The 21625-nt window shown below is 38.2% G+C and overlaps 1 protein-coding gene across 2 annotated transcripts in view; it reads left to right on the plus strand.

Moving 5' to 3' along the window:
- Window positions 1-19534, plus strand: part of Lnpk (lunapark, ER junction formation factor) — a 76597-nt gene extending 57063 nt beyond the window's left edge. The window contains exons 10-14 of one of the 2 annotated variants that reach the window (XM_060390436.1): window positions 894-999; window positions 2361-2431; window positions 3173-3343; window positions 5336-5418; window positions 12233-12368. In XM_060390436.1, the coding sequence (XP_060246419.1) occupies window positions 894-999; window positions 2361-2431; window positions 3173-3343; window positions 5336-5418; window positions 12233-12241 (440 nt within the window). In that variant the 3' untranslated portion in view covers window positions 12242-12368. Of the gene's footprint in view, window positions 1-893; window positions 1000-2360; window positions 2432-3172; window positions 3344-5335; window positions 5419-12232 lie in introns of both variants that reach the window. The other variant, XM_060390435.1, reaches the window with a different exon arrangement.
- The last annotated feature ends 2091 nt before the right edge of the window (window positions 19535-21625 follow it).

The following is a 21625-nucleotide window of genomic DNA, read 5'->3' on the forward strand; positions in this document are numbered from 1 at the left end:
GGCTACCATAAAAAGCTAAAATGTTATGCTCAGGATGCGAGGCTAAGCACTGCACTCAGGGTCAGCCGCTTTGGACCCAGAGAAGAGCATGTCTGATTGCATGCAGGTTGATGCCCCAGGTCCCGCCTCTGAGAAAAAGGTATCGGACGGGTCTGATGCTCTTTGGGTGGATGACACCTAAATGAACATCAGTACAAAGTCCAAATTTATTTCTAATATCAGAGATCAGACCTCTACTCTTGCCTGATGCGTCTAAAACAAAAAGGGGGAACTGTAGAGAGCTGCGTAATGCTGCGCCTTAAAGATGGAGCTGGTTTCCGCCTTCCACCTTCCCGATGGTGAGTGCTCTCTGTCAGGAACAATTCCACATTTGGCTAAGGCTGAAGATCTGGCTTGCTTCCATGTATGTGGACCTATCTGCATTGCCCACGTGGCACGCTGGGGTTGGCTACCCAGAGGCTATTTAAGCTGTGGGCTGGCTTTCCCCAGGGTCAGATGATTGTTCAAGGTTCCTGAATAAACTGCATTGAAAAAAAAAAAAGAGAGAGAGAGAGAGATAGAGGCAGTTCTATTAGAAAGAATTAACAGCTGAAAAGTGGATGTTTGGTGTGATTAAAATAAGGATTGCAAAAACAGAAAGTCAATGTGTCTATTTAAAGTAAGACCCAGTTCAGTTCAGCAAAGGGCAGTGGGAGCAGCAATGGCCAGCTGTGGACACTGGCTTAGCATGCATTTATTTAATGGAAATAATGTATCAGTCCCTGGAACCCTTTTGTCAATAAATTATACAAAATAAAAAAAATGTTCTAATGTACTTAAATTGCTGTGGAAGTTGAATTTAATCTTGTGTATGTTATACATACAAATTTCATGTGTTTTTATTTATTTGCTAGGCCTTCATCCTCCAGGTCCACCCTTAGCAAGACCCATTCTCCCCCGAGAACGAGGTGCTCTGGATAGAATTGTTGAATATTTAGTTGGTGATGGTCCACAGAACAGGTAATGTTTGCTAGGCTAGTAGAAAAAGGAACGTGAAAAAACATTGGCCAGTGTATGTGTATACATGTGATATTTGGCTTATATTTTTACCTTGTTGTACTGTGTCTGCTACTATGGTTGTGGAAATTCTTTCAATAGTAATGAGAACAGTTTGCACTGTTGAGCTTTTGTAGTTTTCAAGTGTTTCTCAGGTTATTGTATCACTTGGTCCTTGGGAGTTATGAGTGTGCAGAGCACTTGTCACTGTAGACTTTGGGGAAAACTCACAGAGAGAGAACTTGTTGGACAGCTTTACTAGTTGCTATCAGTTTCATAAAGGGACCATAGTTTACTGCTAGTCTAAGTTATCTATTATTCAAAACAATGATTTGGTTGAGCCAAGAATCTGTTGAGTTCTGATTAGAGAACAGAAAATGAGAACCATAACTGATAGGTGAGAAAGACACAGGACCTAATTATATGGAATTAAATGTATTTATTTTCTGCAAGATTTCCCAGGGTTTCTTTTTTAAAATTTTTGTTGTGAATCTCTAAGAAGGTTCCATCCATCATTTCCAGTTTTATCAAATCACAAACTTTGAAGCCATCATCTTAAGGAATAATAAATCATTGAGAAACTTCAGTTTTCTGAGCTGAACTTAAAAAATATTATAATTTTTTTTTTATTTTTAAGTTTTGTATGCGTGTGTGTATGTGAATGCAGGTGCATACAGAAGTCAGAGGCATGAATCCACTGGAGCTGGAGTTATAGGTGGTTGTGAGCTGTTTTATGTAAGTGCTGGGAACCAAACTCAAGTCCTTCGCAAGAACAGTATATGCTATAATCTGAACTACTGAGCCATTGCTCAAGCTCCTGATTACTAAACTTGTTTCTGTTAACTTAAGGTATATTCAACTGTTCTTTAGGGTTTTTTTTTTTACTATCATGTATAAAAATAAATAAATAAATAAACAAATAAATAAATATGTTTATATGTACACACACACGTACATGTGTGTATACACATACATACATACGTACTATGTACATACACATATATGTACCTTTAAATGTTCTGTGTATACTTTAGTTTTCAGTATTTGTTTATTAGGTGCTGAGGAAAGAACTCAGGATCTTGCATACACCAAGCAAGCACCGTATTTCTGAGCTATACTCCTGACTCCTAAATTGTGTTTCAAACTGGTTGCATTTTGTTTTTTATTAACTTTAGCTTTTGCTTAAGGAGTATTGTTAATGATCTGGTAACAATTACTATAGCATAGTCATCTGTGTTTAAATAGAAGTCAGGATGACTGAGTGACCACTCCAGTGAGCTTTATCTGTATTTGTAACCAGTGTGTCTTTTTCCCTTGTGGTGTAGGTATGCCCTCATATGTCAGCAGTGTTTTTCTCACAATGGCATGGCTTTGAAGGAAGAATTTGAATATATTGGTAAGGATTTCTGTAATAGTTTACTTCTAAATTTATCATTCCAGTCCACTTCATGTAATGTCATTTTATTTTAGATACTGCCTATACATATTGTCCAGTACATCGTCTTCTTACTTAATACTAAAAACAAGGCAGAAAAGATAACTCAAGTTCTTCCTTATAATGCACAGCCTGTAGGACAGCTGTTCTCAGATGTTCTACTACTCAGACCCACCTTCCAGAAGTCTGATTTAATTATTGGGGTATAATCTAAGCACTCACGTTTACATTTAAGATCACCAATTACTTTCACTTGTAGCCCTTATTAAATGCTCACATGATAAATCATGCTTCAGAAATTTAACATACTTCATCTTCTTGGACAAGGTTCTGGGTTTTAAAATATGTAATTATTCTATTGACTAGAAATGCAAGTTCCATCAAGTATTTAATTTATATTATTGTTATGGTTTCATTATTTATATAGTTTTGCTATTAAACTGTTACTTAACTTGTTAACCTTTTCTGCTTTAATATTTAAATTCTCATAGTAATTATGCATATGCTTTAAAATTTATGTTGATGAGAACATGTATTATATATAGTAAGGTAACAAATTATAACAGAAGTTATAAATTTATAAATTAAGTTATAAATTTTATGAAAGTATTTCTAAAAGTAACCTTGTGAGTTGTCTGTTTAATTTTTGAAATTTGGTTGGTGGATTTTTATCTCTCTATTTAATTTTTTTTTTTAATTCAGCTTTTCGATGCGCCTACTGTTTTTTCTTGAATCCTGCAAGAAAAACCAGACCTCAAGCTCCACGACTTCCAGAGTTTAGTTTTGAGAAGAGGCAGGCAGTGGAAGGCTCAAGTTCAGCTGGTCCCATGTTATCAGAAGGTGTGCCCTCCCAGGAGAGCCAGCTCAGCGAAGGTATGAACATGTTAACTGAAGTGTTTGTTCGGGTAGTGTGTGTAGCCTAATGACAAAAGCGCAACATTCATTAAAGACGACAACGAATTAGTTTTCTAGATTCTTCAGCATGCATGTGTCAGCTATTGCGCTGATGGCTTCTTCTGTGACTGGGATGATGGGTTTCAGTTTTCCAGTGTAGGTCATGTTGTGATCAGCAGCGTTTCGCACCATTTGGTTAAGCATTGTTTACGGAATGAACTCTTCTGAAGTCCGAGAGACTTGGCTAGTGGTGCTCTCCTGGACTCATTTTGCTGTGTCTAAATGAAGCACTGACATTATGAGACAACTGTTGTAAGGACAAAATATTTAGAATGTGTGTGTGCGTACTACCCAGATTGGTAGAGAAGACCAGGAAACAGGGAACTTGGGAGTTGGAAAGCCATCTTTGCATATTTTGGACAACTTGGTTAATTAATAGTATGTGTTTCATTTAGACAGTTTATTAGCGCTCCATGAGCTTAACATTGCCTGTGATAAAGGTGTCACTTTTTTTGTGTAGAAATAAAATTTATAAGAACTTTTGTTTTAGAATTCATTTTGCAGTTCTGTCTAGGAATTTTTTTAATTTTTTATTTTTTTAATATTAGTTACAGTTTGTTAACTTTGTATCCCTGCTGTATCCCACTCCCTCTTTCCCTCCCAATTCCACCCTCCCACCCTCATCTCCTCTCTGCTCCTTTCCAAGTCCACTGAAAAGGGAGAACCTCCTCCCCTTACATCTGATACTGGTTTATCAGGTGTCTTCAGGACTGGCTGCAAAGTCCTCCTCTGTGGCCTAGCAAGGCTGCTCCTCCCTGGGGGAAGGGGGAGCGGGGAGAGGTCGAAGAGCCTGCCATTGAGTTCATGCCAGAAACAGTCCCTGTTCCCCTTATTAGGGTACCCACTTGGACACTGAGCTACCAAGGATTACATCTGAGCAGGGGCTCTAGGTTGCATCCATACATGGTCCTTGTTTGGAGAAACAGTCTCACAAAAGACCCCTGTGCCCAGATATATTTGGTCCTTGTGGAACCCCCCGTCCTCTCCAGGTTGTACTAACTCCCCCCTCCCTTTTTTTGATTCCCTCCACTCTGCCGGAGGTTTGGTTATGAGTCCCAGTTATCTTAGGAATTCTTAAGGAAGTTTCATGCAAAAATGGACAAGGTGAAGTAGAAAACTGCCAACTATTCCTTTAATTAGTATTCACTCAATTTTTTTTTTTTGTTACTCAGCTCTAAATCATGAAGATGGCTAAAATTTTGAAACAGACTATAATATTTTGGTGCTGTGACTAGTCTATAAAAATATACTGGAAGCTCACAAATTTAGTAGCAATTATCACTTACATATGTTTGATTTGTTTTTTTATAAGAGCATTAATATTGCTGCATTATGTGAAGCAGTGAATATTTTAGATAGCACAAGGTTAGTATGAGATTCAAGTTTTTGTTTAGTTTTGTTTTTTTAAACTTTGAGGAATGAACCTGAAATATGTGTGGAATTGGGCTTGGCTTTCGGCTTACTAACAAATATCAAAGTGAACGTGAGTACAGACGGCTGTGACTGAGTCTGTGCACTTCCAACGCTGAGTGGATGCACCTTCGTCTCCAAGTCTGCAGCAGCAACTCCAAACACAGTGTCAACCTTTTTCTTTTGCTTACGTCATGCTCTGAGCTGCATGCTGACACATGCAAACCATCTGCCTTGGCCTTGCGGCCTCTTGGAACTGAGAATAAAGGATTTTATGCTGAAGATGCCTAGAGGAAAAACTGAAGTCCGTTCCATGAGTAACCTTGCTTAAGAAAGCTAAAGTGAATGCTTGAAAACCAGTAGTGTTTTCTAAGAGGAAAAGAAAAGCCAGCAAAATATAAATCTTGATAATGGGTCCTATTTTTTATTTCTTCTACTAAGGTCAAGATGGATAGTTAGCAAGCAACATACAGCTATACCTTTCCTTCTCATCTAATCTAGGAGGAACAATACCTCAGATGTCTCATTTTCTATCTGAAATCTCCGGAATGAAGTCTAACTGGCTCAAAGTGAACCCCAGTAAGGTAATGTTAATAGGTGAAGACCAAACTTGAGGCAGGGTCTGATGACTCCGTAGTACTAAAGGCTGAAGCAATAATTCCATTTGTTAAGGACACTTAGAGTAGTAAGTTTCTCGTGCTTCTCTTTGGATTCATCAGCGTGGCCAGCCATGGTTTTTTTCCTTTTTGATTCTTCAGAAGATGGAAACTTTTCTCCAAGACTCCTGTTGTTACACTGCGACAGACACAGTTATCAGTCTAATCCTGGATCCTATAGTAAACGACACTAAGTGTTTCTGACGAACAAAGGATTGTGTTTGTTATAAACACTGGTGGTGTACCACGTAGTTGAGTTGAGCCATTAAATATGACAGTGTGACTTCAGTCATCTACTCTATGCTGATAGCCAGTGTAGCTGGGAGGTTAACGTTCTGATTTCTAAATTCTTCAGTTCTGTAGGAAGTTGAGGACCGACTGGACAGACATTTTGTTTTCATTCTGCATTTTTAAAAATTTTATATTATTTACTTTACATCCCAAGTACCCTCCTCCCAGTACTCCCCCACTCTCCCTCCTTTTCCCTTTCTCCCTTTCCCCCCAGAAAAGTGGATCCCCCCCCCCCCAATATTAACTTTCCCCAGCACATCAAGTCACATCAGGACTGCTCTTGTCGTCATCCCCTGAGGACAGGCAAGGCAGCCCTGCTAGGGAGAAGTGATCTAAAAGCAGGCAATAGAGTTCAGAGTCCATGTTAAAAACAACAGACCGCAACTCTCCAGGGGCCCCATATGAAGACCAAGCTACCTATCAGCTACATGTGTGCAGGGCCCTAGGTCCATATCATGCATGCTCCTTAGTTGATGTCTCAGTTTCTGAAAGGCCCCATGGGACTGGGTTAGTTGTCTCTGTTGGCCTTTTTGTGATGTTTATGTCCCCTCCAGGTACTTCCATCTTTCCCCAAACATTTCCTCAGGAACTTCAGAGTTCTGCCCCATGCTTGGCTACAAGTTCCAGCATCTGTCTCCATCTGTTGTTGGCTGGAGCCTCCCAGACGACAGAAAAGCCTCCTGTCATTTTGTATTTTGAAAGCGTATTAAATAGCTTCTTGATAGCGGAAACTGCACAGATTATGTTGAATTTACAAATACTATGAAAAGGTGATTTCCTTGTGAAATTTTCTCTCAACACATATCAACAAGCATTTATATAAATGATTCAGAACTAAGAATTTCTCCTTCCAGTCTACACCATGTGTCTTTGTAGTTAAGTTTTGTCTGGATTCTGATAGTTGCATTTAGGTAAGGTTTTTAAATTTCTGAATCACTTTTTAGAACAGCATATAGAATCTTGTCAAGTTTTTTTTTTTTTTTTTTTTTACCAGAGACTTAGAAGAAATTGCTCTTAATCAGAGACAGTAATTGTTGTATTTCTAAAGGTATACTAGGTATGGCATACCAAAAAGGACTTGCTTTTAGATTCCTTATTTCCTTTCATGATTAAATTATAATGTATAAATAAATAAAACACAAATACATAAAAAATTAATTTTGCAACTGACATTAAGTGGATGATTAGGTTTTTCTTCCCTCAAATCTGTGGTCAGCAAGATGACCCAGTGAATACAAGTACTTGCCATGAAAGTCTGATCCTTTGAATCTGCATAAAGGTAGAAAGAGAGAACCTGCTCAATAGTGTTTTTCTCTGGCTCTCACAGGCATGCCTTGGTGCATGCACCACCCCAGCGCTAATAATAATGGTGATAAATAAAATGCTTTTCAAAATACTTTGTATCCAGCATTCTGTTCACAGCCTTCATAATCAGAGTAACAACATCTACATTTTTGTGTAAGTTTAGTGATTCTATTTTTGCTACCATGTTTGAAAGATACTGTTTCTATTGCTCAGTTGTGTTTATCTAAGGTTCATGGAATTACTTTAGTTAAAATGGCTTGTATTCACTCAGTAATATGAAAATTCATGGCCTCTACCTCATACTGGCAAACTAAACTTTATGTAATATAAAATTTGTCTGTAATCTGATATTTACTTTTCTTTTATGCAAATTGTTACTATTAGGCTATATTGAATTAATAAGAATTCTGTTTTTTAGTATTTTTCTTATGCTCTAGGAAATTGTACCATTTGATAATATGTATATATCAGACTCCTCACAAAAGCTTCAATTTTTATTTATATTCAACTTTCTGAATAGTATATTGCTGTATTTTGTTTTAGATACAGATATAATTTGATATTCTGACTTTTTTTTCTAATCACTTCTACTTAATGGTTTAGTTTTAGGTCATTGCTTTTTAATGAAACTTTTTTTAAAATTTATTATTCTCTCGTACAATACATCCCAACCATAGCCTTCCAGTTTCACCCACCTCCCTTCTCCCCTAGACCCACTGCTCCTTTCCCTGTAGAAAAGAGCAGGCCTCCCACTGATATTGCCTGTACTCTGTAAAACAAGATGTAGGAAGACTAGGCAGAGACCCTCCTATCAAGGCTGGATGAGGCAACCCAGTAGTAGAACAAAGATCCCATGAGCAGGTGAAAGAGCCAGAGACATCTCCACTCTCATTGTCAGGAGTCAAAAAAAAAAAAAAAAAAAAATTCAAGCTAAACAACCACAGCATGTTTGCAAAGGACCTCACACAGACCTATGCAAGCTCTGTGGTTGCTGTCTCAGTCTGTGAGCCCTGTGGAGTTGATTTTGTGGGCCATGTTCTTCTGGTGTCCTTGACTCCTCTGGTTCCTACAGTCCTTCTTCCCTTTCTTCTACAGAGTTTCCCTGAGTCCTGCCTAATGTCTAGCTGTGGATCTCTGTATCTGTTCCCATTGGCTACTGGGAAGCCTCTCTGATGATGATTGGGCTAGATCCCCTGAATATAGCAGAATATCATTAGGAGTCATTTCATTGACTTTTAATGAAACTCTTAATTTGTTTAATTAAATTGTTAACAAATGATTAAACAACCAAATAGTATTCTGTGTTTTGAATTTTAGTATTTTTTAAAATTGGTTATAATTTAATGAGTCGTTCTTAGGAGTTGGGATGAAATTCTTGCCTTTGTTCTTTAAATATATTGACTCTAAGGAAGACAAATCTTGTGAAAAATGCCTTTATAACCTTTGGGATTAAAAACAAAAATTGCCAATTTTAATTTAATGATGGGGTGGAATATGTATAGTGTACCTCTATAGCGAGAACTGATGTGCTAGAAGAACAAGTTTTGATTTCTTTCCAAGGCAAAAACAAATCAAGTTGTTTTGCTAGATTATTTTTTTTTTTTTTCTTAGAAGCTAGGATAAAAGTCTAAAGCTAAAGTAAGTATCTTATATTTTGCTGCATGTGTGTGTTTATAGGTGAAGCAATTGCATTTATTACAGTCCATTCAGTTTGGAGTTTGACTTGTCTATCTAAGCTGAGACTTAGCCTGAACAGTCAGTTACCAGTTGCTGTTATTAGAAACCCTGCTTTCTTAGTAATATTGGTGTGGAGGGTGGGGTACAGGAATAGGAAACAAAACAGACTCATGTGTCATTTTTGTTATGTTACATTGTGGTATGCTGTTTGTTTTTTATTTTGTATTATAGATCCCAAACCTGATTTTATTTTTTTTTCTCTTGCATATATAATTAGGTCATTCAAGTCACTATTTTGAGACTTAGTCCTTTGGTATCTTATGGTCAAATACTAACTAACATCTTTTAAACTGTAGTTTACATTTCCAAACTATTTTAAATTGCAGCTTCATTAAAACAACAACAACAAATTTCCCAATTTTTGTTTTCCTTAGAATAGGCAAATGATGTTCCTATAGAAATAAATACTTCAGGAATTGTACATGGTCTTGTTATAATGTTCTAATGTTTAAATGTGAAATTGCTACATATTTGTTGATACTGTGCACCTGGTCATTTAGATCTTGTTTGTATGGTTTCCTGTAAGCTGGGATTGGCTTCTCAACATCAAATCCTATGATTTGTTTCACAGACGTGCCACATGCCAGGCTGTTTTTTTATTTGTTTGTTTTTGTTTTGTTTTAATTATTGTTTCCATCAAGATTGTTTTTCTACAGGTCAACCCAAGGGAATAGGCACTTCACTTATTTTCAAGTCCTATTTATCATTTCACTGAGTTTTTAGTTTTCCATATATTTTCTGAACTATAATTTTGACTGGAAATTGTGCCATATTTTCTAATTATTGAGACACATGGTATTCTTTGAATTCATGTTTTATAGATGTTTGAAATTTCCAGTAGTATAGTTCTATTTTTTTCTACTAGCATTTTTATACAAACCTAGAATTTTAAAATTGGATTTGACGTGGCAAAGTTTTTGAAGTTAATATTACAAAAGTTTAATAAACTTTGAACCTTGACCCTGTTGCTATCGTGTCATTCTGTTAGGTTTTGGCCAGTGGTATGCGCCTATGTTCACTTGAACATGGTGTTTGTGAGTTGTGCCCTATGTTATTAGCCTTCTGCTTTGTTTGTTTTTCATTCTATGTGGCTTAATAGGTTCCTTTCTGAAGGCTTACAGACAAATTGCAGTGTTCATGCCGAATATATATTGCTTTATGGCCAGAAGAACTGTAGAAAACCATGACTCTTAAAATTCTGTGGGGCTTGAATTACACATGGTTGGTAACGCCTAAGTTTTCTGCAGATGAACTTGTTTGCTTTTATAGCAGAAATGGCTTGTATATATTCATAGAGTTTCACTTGCCCTTTCTGCCCTTCTCATTTAGCAAAACTCGAGTGGCTTACTGCATTTCTTTCCTGGGTTTCAGTTAAGATTTCAAGTGGTGCAGCAATGCCATTTAAGTTCTATATTATAACAAACCAGGGTTCCTATAATCATGTGTCACAAGTATGATTTATGACCATTCCTCACTACTTTTTGTGATCAGCTGTTTGAATTGTCATTCAGTAAGACATCATTATGTGGATGCCCTAACTGTGGAATCTGGGCCTTTATCTTGTAAAGATGAAAGTTGTTGTAATGGAAATCCAGGACATAGCTGTTTGAGATAATACTTTAAAAATACTTTCCAAGTCCTGACAAAAGATGTGCTTGTGGTTATTGACCTACTATGCTAAAACCGTGGATTTCTAGTACTTCCATACCAATGTGCTCATAATATACATAATTTTCTTGAAAAATTATTGACTTTGTGGAATTTGAGCTATATGTTACGAGGGATTTAACTAGAACCTTAAGCAGGCTGGCCTTCCCCCAGGTTTGGTTTTGTTTTGCTTTGTTTGTATCAGTAACACAGTTTATCATAAAGAACACTTATGAGTATAGGAAAGTTTTGCCTTTTGCTCAGCTCATGTAGTTTAATTATTTTTCTGCTAGCAGGAATATTAGTTTTATTATGAAAAAATACTTTAAAGCTAGATTTGTCTTTGATTTGAAAATTACGTGACTTAAAGCTTCTCTGCTTTTACCACTCCCCCATCTCATTCTTTAAAAATGTAAAGAATTAAATAAAATTTAATTAGTAAACTTGTTATTATTAAATTATTATTATTAAGTGATCTAAGTTAAAACTCAAAAATAGAATTTAAAGGGAGTAAATTTTTAGGCAGGGACTAAGAACACAACTTTTAGTATATAGACAAAAGGACCTTTTTATTTATCTTAGCACCCTAAAGTTTGCAGTTGTATTCAGATCCCTAAATAGCGAGAGCTTGGGTAGGGCTAAGGGGAGACAAAATATATAGGCAGAAAAGGTAGATTTTGATTTCTCTCATCCTTGAATAATAAGATGGGGAGAGTACTGCCTACATACATACATACATGCATACATACATACGTACATACATTCATGTGCATGCATGCATATGCACAAAAGTATACATTCACACATCGCTTACAGTTTTGCTTAGGTGTAAGGGAAATGATTTTCTGTTCCGTAACCTGGGAGATTGTATATTTGCTTTGTTTTCTATACTTTTTTTTCCTTTTTTTAAGACAGTGTTTTCTGTATAGCTTTGGCTGTCATGGAATGCAGGCTGCCCTTGAAACTCACAGAGGTCCCCTGCCTCCGCCCTAGGACTACAGGCGTGCAGCACCGCCACCAGGCTCGCCTCTTAGTTCTTCCCTTATTTTGCTCTATTGTTAGGTTTCTCTTGCTGTGATAAAATACCCAAACCAATTTCATGGAGGAAAGGGTTTATTTCCTCTTACAACTCTGAACTCCCTGGTCACAGTCCGCCATTGATGGAAGTTGGGTCAGAAATTCAAGACAAGAGCCTGGAGGCAGGAACTGAAGTAGAGACCACACAGTGGGTGCGGCTTACTGGCTTGCCCACCCCCCGCCTTTTTTTTTTTTTTTTTTTTTTTTTTAAGTAAAACCCAAGTTCACCTGCCCAAGGTTGGCACTCCCCACAGTGGGCTGGGCCCTCCCACATCAATCATTAATCAGGAAATGCCGCAAGCTCATAGGCAGTCTCCTGGAGGTAGCTCTTCTCTCTTTCCAAGGTGACTCAAGTTTGTGTCAAGTTATTAAAAAATCAGTGCATGTATAGCATTTCATTTTCTTGGAGCCTTGAGTTTTGGACATTGAGCTTGCAGATGTATCTTTAGAAGCTTATTGTGTATGAAATTATAAAGGTATGGGTTTATTTCTTCCAGTTATTCGGTTATACTAATTCCTAAGTGGTATGGTATAGAATTAAGTGCTTATTGTAAAATATTTAAAAGGTTATGTTGGACCAGTCTGCTATTTCTTAGCATGTGTGTATGCCTATCTTTGACTTGTCTTATTTAGCAGTTTTGACATTTGGATATCCCTGAAGTCTTGTGTCTTTTTCTCTTTTCAGAATCTTTAGAAGAACAAGATGTTCTTGATTGTAGTACAGAGCAGAGAGATGACAAAATACCAGTTACAGAGCAGACAAGCCAAATGATTGGAGAAACATCTGGTTCAGAGGAGCCAGGGGAGAAACAAGAAGAGACTGAGAATGAGGAAACATCAGCAAATGAAGCCAAGTCAGCTGTTCTCAGAGCTGATTTGGCTTCTAATCTTGAACCAAGTGAAGAATCTTTGGTGACAAAGTAGTAAATACTTCTATGTGCCTTCAACTGGATATTTGTAGTCTTGTTGATGTCAGTTATTGCTTTTTTTGTGGTACTCAAGAAAAAATTGCCTTCTAGATACATGCTTAATATTATTCAAATTCAGATTGCCCAGCAAGTTCAGTGTGTCCAAGTCCTATCACTGGGCATTGAAAGTAAAAGCATGTGGTATCAGTTAATATGCAGAGACATAGCTGTTAAATACTTTGTGCATTCTAAATTTTTTTAAAGCATTTTGTTTTCTACATGTATAACTTGTAAATAATACCCATTTTGACATAGGAACAATTTTGGCTAGGAATAATTTCTTGAATAGTGTTTAAGGATTGAAACATAATTAAGATTTTGAATACTTCATCGTTAAATTTTAACTCTTGAGATATTTGCTCGTGGGAAGGAAATATCTATTTAGGTGTTTACATGAAGTGATACTGAAAGCTGTTACCTTCATTACATAGACATTGGTACGGATTCTCATTAAGAATGCAACTGAACAGTCAAGTGCAGGGTTTCTTTTGATGTCTTTTATTTTGCAGCTGGGCCAAAGGCACGTGATGTATATAGTTAGTTTATGTTTACATATTAACAAATAGGAAATACGTCTGCACTTGACTGTACTTGAATTCTTGGTATTATTTATATTTGTAAAATAATGATAATATAAATGCATTTTTATGTGTGTGTGTTTTGTTAAGGAAAATAAAGATAACCTGGAAGCGTTCTTTCCTCTGTTATATAAATATCTAGACTTCTTCACAAGGTGTCTTGATGGATGACTTGGCTATCTGAAAAAAAAATCTTGGTAGGGAGAGCTCACTGTATCATAAATATATAGCAAATTATGATGGTTTGTTTTCATTTAAAGAAATAAGAAATTTAGTGTTTTTACTCAGAAGTTATTTTTTTTCTGATTTTGAAACACATTATGCCATTGGTAGTTTTTAACTTTGAGAGACAAGTATGTTTTTAAGAAAGGAAATTAACTTTAATGAAGCTCATTGGATTGAATATGTATACCAAGTATCAGGTGGGAAGATTTTTTTGATATAGACTAGCTATTAAACACAGTATGTTAATTTATTCTAGCTTCCTTTATGTGTCTTCTCCAATATTGAAACAACTGAAGTGAATTTATGCTACAGGGGAGACATGAACGATAGTGTGTCTGGCTAATCTTTTGGCTATCAAATGTTTATTTAAGTTAAGCATAGTTTTTATCATTTAAAAGTTCACTTTTATGACTCAACACCTCATCTGACATACAGAAAAACGCAGCTTGTTAATGTTCTGAGACACTTTAGTGCCTGTAAAGTTAAGCATGTGAGACTAACGTGAATGTCAGCTTTGCATTTATTTCATCTGTAAAATGGGAAGAATAATATCTTTTCCATAGGTACTGGGATGATAAAAATTATTTATATGATGTGCCTAGCTTTCTTGCTGGATAATTAATACATATAAGGTTATATGGCAGAATTTGTTATTATTATTGAAATTTTTGTGAAATCTATGGAAGGGCCATAGATTCTTTCTCTGGCAGATAATGTATTTTAAAAAAAAATGAACATTCAGTTCAGTTGCTCTGAACAGAAACAGTTTTCTGCATTAATGTTGTCATATGCACGTGTTTAAATGATAGATTAAATGGAGAACTGAAACTAGAATATAATCTTTTTTAAAAAGGTGTGTTTATTTTTATGAGTATGAATGTTTCTCTTGCATATGTGTCTGTGTACCAGGTATCTGCAGAGGCCAGAAGAGGGTACTAGGTCATTTGAAATAATAGTTACAGATGTCTGTGAGCTGCCACATGGGTGCTAGAGATCAAACTTGGCTGGAAGAGCAGGAAGTACTGTTGATCACTAAGCCATTTTTCCAGCCTTATATAACCTTTTGTTTTTAAAGTGTGTGTATGTGTGTGTGTGTGTGTGTGTGCTAATATGTTAGTAGCATCTTGCTGAGTCTTGTTAAAAATGTCTGGTGTACAATGCTCAAAAATGAGTCCCTATTATAAAAACATCTCCAAAAAGGAATATGAAGAGAGTAGCTAGGTGGTTAGGCGAGCCCTGCTCTCCCAGAGTGCCAGAGTTACCCTCTCAGCACCCAGCTTAGCTCCCTCCTGTAACGCCAGCTCCAGCGAATCGGATGTCTTCTACCTGGCCTGGAACACTAAACTCATGTGCGCACTCTTCCTCACAGATACAGATAATCAAAAATTTTAACACGACAGGTATGTAACTGTTTGCTGTATTTTAAAACAGAAAACCTTATTCTGATGTTATAACAGACAATGGCTGAAGAGAATTATTTCTGATTATTAGGATTAGTGTAAATGAGAGAAACCAGAGCGCTAACTTCCCTGTTCACAAGCACTCACCAGGTCACTGTGTCACTGTCCTCAGCGTGACCTCCCCACAGGGTTTATCTTCTCTCTGTCTTTCCTACCCACATCCTTCCAATGTAGCTGTAGGAGTCTCCTCTCAGCTCTGTGGCTATGTCTGCCCTTCCCTGCCTCAAGTGTCAGCTTAAAGTTGTTGTCTGACAGAGATTGCCCTCTCATACCCTGTTTGAGCTGACCCCCTGCCTTTTACGCCTGTGTCACATCGCTGTGTCCTTGTTCGGAATCCTTACTGCAGGGTATTTTTCTCACCCACTGCCTTCGCAATCTGCTCTTCTTCTGTCTGTCTGTCTGTTGAGAGTCCAGCAGTGCTCCACTCATTTGTCATGTGGATGACGTGACAAATCCAGTGGATACTCCCACTTGTTCTTCTCCAACTTGGCAGAAGTGTTGATTTGGCTGAGTGTGCTTTTTTCTTTGAGACGTCTTTATCCTTTAGGTTCTCTACGTACACTACCATTATCTTCTCTGGTTTCTTGTTTTCAGTATTTTTTGAAGACTTCTTCCACCCTTTTTTAAGACAAGGTTTCTCTGCAGCTCTGTCTGTCCTTGACTCTCTCTGTAGATGAAGCTGGCCTCGAATTCACAGAGGTCCACCTGCCTCCACCACCTGGCTGGCATTCACGGTATGTGCCACCACACCTGGCGCCCCTCTGCCATCTTTAAATGTTGGTGTTCTCTGGCTTCTACTTACTGTCAGTTCTTACCTCTGTACATTGATTCTCTGGGAGCTTTATCACTGCCCAGGGACTTAATAATTACTGTCTATGAATGTCAGATCTCTAGCTTGCCCTGTTTTGTTCATAGCTATGTGTTCATGCACCTACTGCCATGGCATTGTGAAATTAGTATCTTAAAAAGAATACTTGTTCAAACTTGATTCTCATTTCACCAAAAAGCATCAGTATTCAAGCCAGAATTTAGAGTCTATTTCCTCCTTTCCTCTGTATTAAAACTGCTTATCTGCAGCTCCTTAATGCCCTCACCCCTATTGAATATTGCAGTATAGTCCAGCTTAGTCTGGAATTTATGGCCTCAGATTCCTTGTGGCTTCAGATTCCTGGATACTGGAATCATTTTCATGAGCCACTGTGCCTTGCTTTCCTCTTAAATACTTTACATTTATATTATTTTTTCATCTCATTAAGTTGGTAATAAATCTGCATTGTTCCATCAAATAACATGCTGCCCGCTATGTTATGTCTGTTTACACACAATTTTGTTTCTTGGGGAACAGTCCTGTGGAGATTTTATATCTATAGTTACAGGAAAGAAACAATGTTGAGAGAATAAGCAGCTTTCTCAGAGGTCTACATCTGGTGTGGGAAATCTGAGATCTGAATGTAAGCAAATGACTTATGATGACTTTTCTCTTTTAGTCTTTGGAATGGAACCCATGGCCTCATAGATGCCAAGCACAACTCTACTGTTTAACTGTTGCTCCAGTTCCTGAAAGCCTCACTTTTTTTTCTGAGATTGAAGATGTTTTTTTTAAATTTTTATTAATTACAATTTATTCACTTTGTATCTCCCCTGTAGCTCTCTCCTTCTTCCCCTCCCAATCCCATCATCCCTCCTGTTTCTTCACCCATACCCCTCCCCAGTCCACTGATGGGGAAGTCTTCCTCCCCTTCCCTTTGACCCTAGCCTATCAGATTTCATCAGGAGTGGCTGCATTTTATTCCTCTGTAGTAAGGCTGCTCCCCCTTCAGGGGGAGGTGATCAAAGAGCAGGCCAATCAGTTCCTGTCAGAGACAGTCCCTGTTCCCATTGCTATGGAACCTACTTGGACACTGAACTGCCATGGGCTACAGCTGTGCAGGGGTTCTAGGTTATCTCCATGAATGGTCCTTGGTTGGAGTATGAGTCTCTGGAAAGACCCCTGTGCCCAGATGTTTTGGTTCTGTTGCTCTCCTTGTGGAGCTCCTGTCCTCTCCAGGACTTACTATTTCCCACTTCTTTCATAAGACTCCCTGCACTCTGCCCAGAGGTTGGCTATAAGTCTCAGCATCTTTGATAGCCCGCAGCGTAGAGCCTTTCAGAGGCTCTCTGTGGCAGGCTCCTGTCCTGTTCCCTGTTTCCTCCTTCTGAAGCCTCACTCTTGTCGTTGTATCGCCTTCTCATAGCTGCCTCCCTCCCCTCAGGTTGCGAAAGCTACCCTTTAAGTGAGTTTCTCCGTCTTCATCGGGCCGCTTTCCTATCTTCTGTGTTGTGCGACTTTACACACTTGCTTCTGCCGGCAGTGATTTGTGTGTTTGAGAGAGGGGATCTGAACTTACTGTATTGACTGACAAAGTCTGGGACATGGAGCAGTTTTCTTCCCAGACAGCTCTCACATCTCTTTTGTGTTGCAACTACTGTTTACAACTACCTCCCTTCCACCATACACATAGGTTATTATTTTCAGTGCTGCATATATGAAAACAGTAAAACTAAAATGAGACAGTCCCTGAATTAAAACTTTACTTGAATTGCATCAATCTGTGGGCAGTTAATTTGTCTTAGCTTATTTAAGCTAATTGGTTGGCATTTTCTATTTTTTTTTTTTTTTTTACTACTACCTTTAACCTTTTTAGGGCCCAAGAGAAGATGGGTCTGCAGGTAAAGGTCCCTGCTGCTAAGTCCGATGACCTAGGTTGGACCTTGATTTCCATGCTCCACGTGGCAGAAGGAGAGAACCAACTCCCTCAGGTTCTCCTCTGACCTCTGTGCCTGCTGTGGCACGTGTGTGTCTACACACACAGACAAATGAAATTAGTGCAAAATTAAAATACTTTTTAAAAAGTTGCCAGAGTCAGAGCTGAGAAAAGTGTGTTCTGTAAGCTTGAACACTAATTGGAGTTTGGTTTTGCAGCACCTGTGTAAAAGCTGGGTATGGTTGCCTGGGGCTGGTGCTGACAGGTGGGTTCAGGAGCACACTGGCCATCCTCCCTCTTTTTCCTTTGGCATCAAAACTGATAAATGTTGGAAGTACTCTGAGAAGATTAAAAAATGCTTTTAAAACCTCCCTCAGTCCAGAATTCTGTGAAAAGAATTTTTAGCTACTCAAGACTTTTACCAGATCCCTGGCACTTGACTTAGGAAAACTGAGAAAAAATTATTTTTGTGGCAATAAATATTTCGTAGTCTGCATTGAAGGGTGTTACAGGCAGGGCATTTGGTGCACATGCTTGTAATGTTGCCTGTTGGTCAGGCTTAGGTTCCAGGTACTATCATGTGCATTCTCTTAGGGTTCTTCCAGTGACTTCAAGGATAGAAGTGTCACATGGAGACTAAATTCATTTTCTAAAACTGGTTTATGGGGCTGCAGATAAGATTTAAACATGGTTACTGTAATGGCTTTCTCTACTACCTGTGCACACTCTGGTAGCTGAGAGAATTGGGCTAAAACCGTCGAGGTCCTCGTGCTCACGTGGTATCTCGTGCAGGAGACACCTGGTTGCCTTTTAGGTCTGCTTCTCAGCTCTCTGTGAACACTGGAGAAAGATCATGTTTCTTAGTTTCTGTCTCCTTGATCTCAAATCGAAGGAAGCCAGAACTTGGAATCCAATGATACACTGCACTTATAACCAGAAAGTAGATTCTTATTCATAAGCAGTGGACTTGTCTTTACCAATACCAGAGTGGGTGTGCTGTTTCTACCTGAAATTCCAGTGAATGATGGATTTGGGACTAAAGAGTGAGAACTTACCCAAAGCACTAATGGAGGGCTAATACTTGATCACTGTTTTTGTTCTCTTGGTGTCTGACGTAGGAGAGCCTCATAAGATAAACTAAACTGGAGATGACCTAAGCACATGTAATGGCTGAGAGAGTGGGCCAGTGCTCAAAAGAGCCTGGTACTTGGGTTGGGCTTATGAATTGCAGGTAGGTTGATTTGGGTTCAATAATTCTTTCCCTCCTTCCTATGAAATACGTAAAGGTATTCAAATAGAAATAAAGGTCTTCAAGGGTATCACTTCCGTCTCTTGGTGGCCTTGAACTTGCTGTGTAGACCACACTGGCCTTGAAGTCCCAGAGATCCGCCTGCCTCTGCCCTCAGAGTGCTGTGATTAAACCTCTGGACCACCTCACCGGGCTCTGCACTGATTTGTCACTAACATTCTAGCCCATTTGGGGCTAGGACTGATGCTTCCTTAAAACTTACTCATTTTGACACCTGGATCTAGTGGGTCCTAGATATACATACACACCTTTATGCAAGATAATTTAAGAATATTTCCTTTTTCAATATATAGGCCAGTATATAGATTTTAAAGTTGCGTGCTTGCCTCAAAGGAAAACATAGTACAAGGAAATGGATCCTGTGCTTGTTACAAGTGGAATTAAGACATTCCAATCTGTGTTTTATGAACTATAAGCTGTTTCCTAAAAATGAAATGGGCTACTCATGTTTTACTGTCTATTAGCAAGAAGTCCAAAGGCTTTGCTTACCTAGGAGTTGATGCATTTTTTTTTAAAGTTGCAGTGGTTTGCTTTATAAAAATAAACTTTCAAGAGAAATCAAACATATTTGGAATAAACTTATTCTCAATTATGTGTTCACAAAGCTATAGTGTATGGATTTTCAGATTCGAATGCTTTGAGTCCTGTAACTGAAATTGAATATAAACTGGAATAAAAAATCTATATTCTTATTTTGGTTGAATATTGCGTATGGATTCTTGCTGTTCCTTTTTAGCACGTTTTTCTTTTGGTTTTTGAAGATCTGAATTCTTTTTGATTGTGTGACCTCTCTTCCCTTAAGTATGGCAATCTCCTGTAGTTCAACTTATTAAAATAACCATAGCCAGGCAGGATGGCTCAGTGGGTAAGGCCACTTGCTGCCAAGCCTGACTACTAGAATTCACTCCCAAGGACTCACATGGTAGAAGGAAAGAACTGACTCCAGAAGGTTGTGCTCTGACCTCCACATTGGGCCATGACCCAAGTGCTCCCACCACAAATAGAGTAATACAATAATACAATAATAAACCATAGTCTACTGAAAGCAGCAACGTTCTTCTGCTGTTCTCGGCATTCCCCTCCTGCTGTCCCTGGTCACTGATGGAGAGGAGGAGCTGCTCAGATTTCAATAAATTCTGGTAAGACCAATTTATCCTCCCAGCGAACACCAGTTCTGAATCTGATACGCTATGTGACTGCTAAGTTGTATGTCAGCAGGGTTGCAGAGCGTGTGGAGTTGGAAAAGGAGTGTGAGAGCAAGCAGCTCATGTTAAGGCTGCTGCATTCCAGATGAGTAGTGAGAGGTGTGGCAGCTGCCACTTCTGTCCTCACCAGAGCCTGCAAACAACGCTGTGTGCTCTGTAGGGTTTGATGATCTCTAGGAAAGTGAGTTATGTCCTTATTTTTACATTGTTGTCCACCACATACTGCCCTCTGTCAGAGGGCCTGGCTATTTAATTTTTAGACCTTTGTCTTCATTAGTATACAGGTTTTGCTTGTACTGCACCACACCTCGTTGAGAAGCGAAGACACTATGAGATTCATAGTGTTGACATCTAACCTTGCCACAGACTTCTTGACCCTTCGCCTTCTGAAACATGGGTTCAATTTTTTCTTTTTTGAAACCAAGGTAAAACTCCACCTATTTTTCACACATTGTGGGCAGTTTAAAGGTTGGTCAGAATCAAATATTGTGCTTTCACATTTGATAATGTATGAGTGCAGAAGGTTGACCTTTGTTTCCTAGTCATATATCAAGATGACATGAGCAATAAATGCAGCAATTACCTTTAGGATATTGAAATGGTGCTTTAGTTTCCATCTTTCATGCAATTATTGCAAAAATAAAAATAAATGCATTTAAGTTTCAATTGTGAAATTTGTAAAGTTTAGTGTATTTTGGAAATATTTGTAATTTATATATTTGCACTACAAGCTTGATCTTCATAAGATCTACTTGTTCACTAATAAAGATTGTTAATTATTCCTCTAATAACAGGCAGACTAATGTAAAGCTATTTAGTGTTTTAGGAATAAGTTTTAAGACAGAGCTAAAAGTTTTTTTTGTTGTTTTGTTTTTTGTTTAGTTGTTTTTTAAATATGTAGTCACAGCCAGCGGTCGACTAAAAGAGTATTTAGTGATCATGAGGGCCTTTTTGTGGCAACACAATGATGTCTATAGATTCTGCCACCGGTAGGATTTTTGCCCCAGTAAGTTCGTTTAGTCATTCATTTTCCCTTTAATGAATGTTACCTATGAGCCAGGCATGGGAGATAGAAATGAGACTGAGAGCCTGTTCTCAGGAGTTCATTACTGGGTTTTTTTCCTGATAGCCTGGTTCAACCATAAGAAGTTGTGAGACGAAAACACAGCAGCTCAGTGAATTAAAATGGTGAATGAAATGTGCAACAGATTTAGAGGACACCAATTTGGCATTTTGGTTCTGCTCTGCAGCAGAATATGCGAGGAAGTTACATGATTTTTCAGAGGGCTCTTCATGGAGTAGAAAAAATACCTAGTGCACAGAGATAACATGAAAAGTGAGAGGGCCTCCTGTAATACTCATTATTGTCACACTTAGAGGCACGACCAGGCCAGTGTGGCCCAGGATGCTAGAGTTCTTTCTGTCATTTACAACTTGTCTTAATTGCTCCATGACTCAATTTACCACTGTACCCATTCTCTTTAAATCTCCCCCTTTTCTGCTACAGGGATTCAAGGAGCCCAGAGGCTTCTGGAAATGCTTTATACAGGTTTATGTGTGCTCCTGGAAGAGATCACAGATCTTGTTTC

This window comes from Meriones unguiculatus, chromosome 8, assembly GCF_030254825.1.
Source record: "Meriones unguiculatus strain TT.TT164.6M chromosome 8, Bangor_MerUng_6.1, whole genome shotgun sequence".
NCBI classification, from domain to species: domain Eukaryota; kingdom Metazoa; phylum Chordata; class Mammalia; order Rodentia; family Muridae; genus Meriones; species Meriones unguiculatus.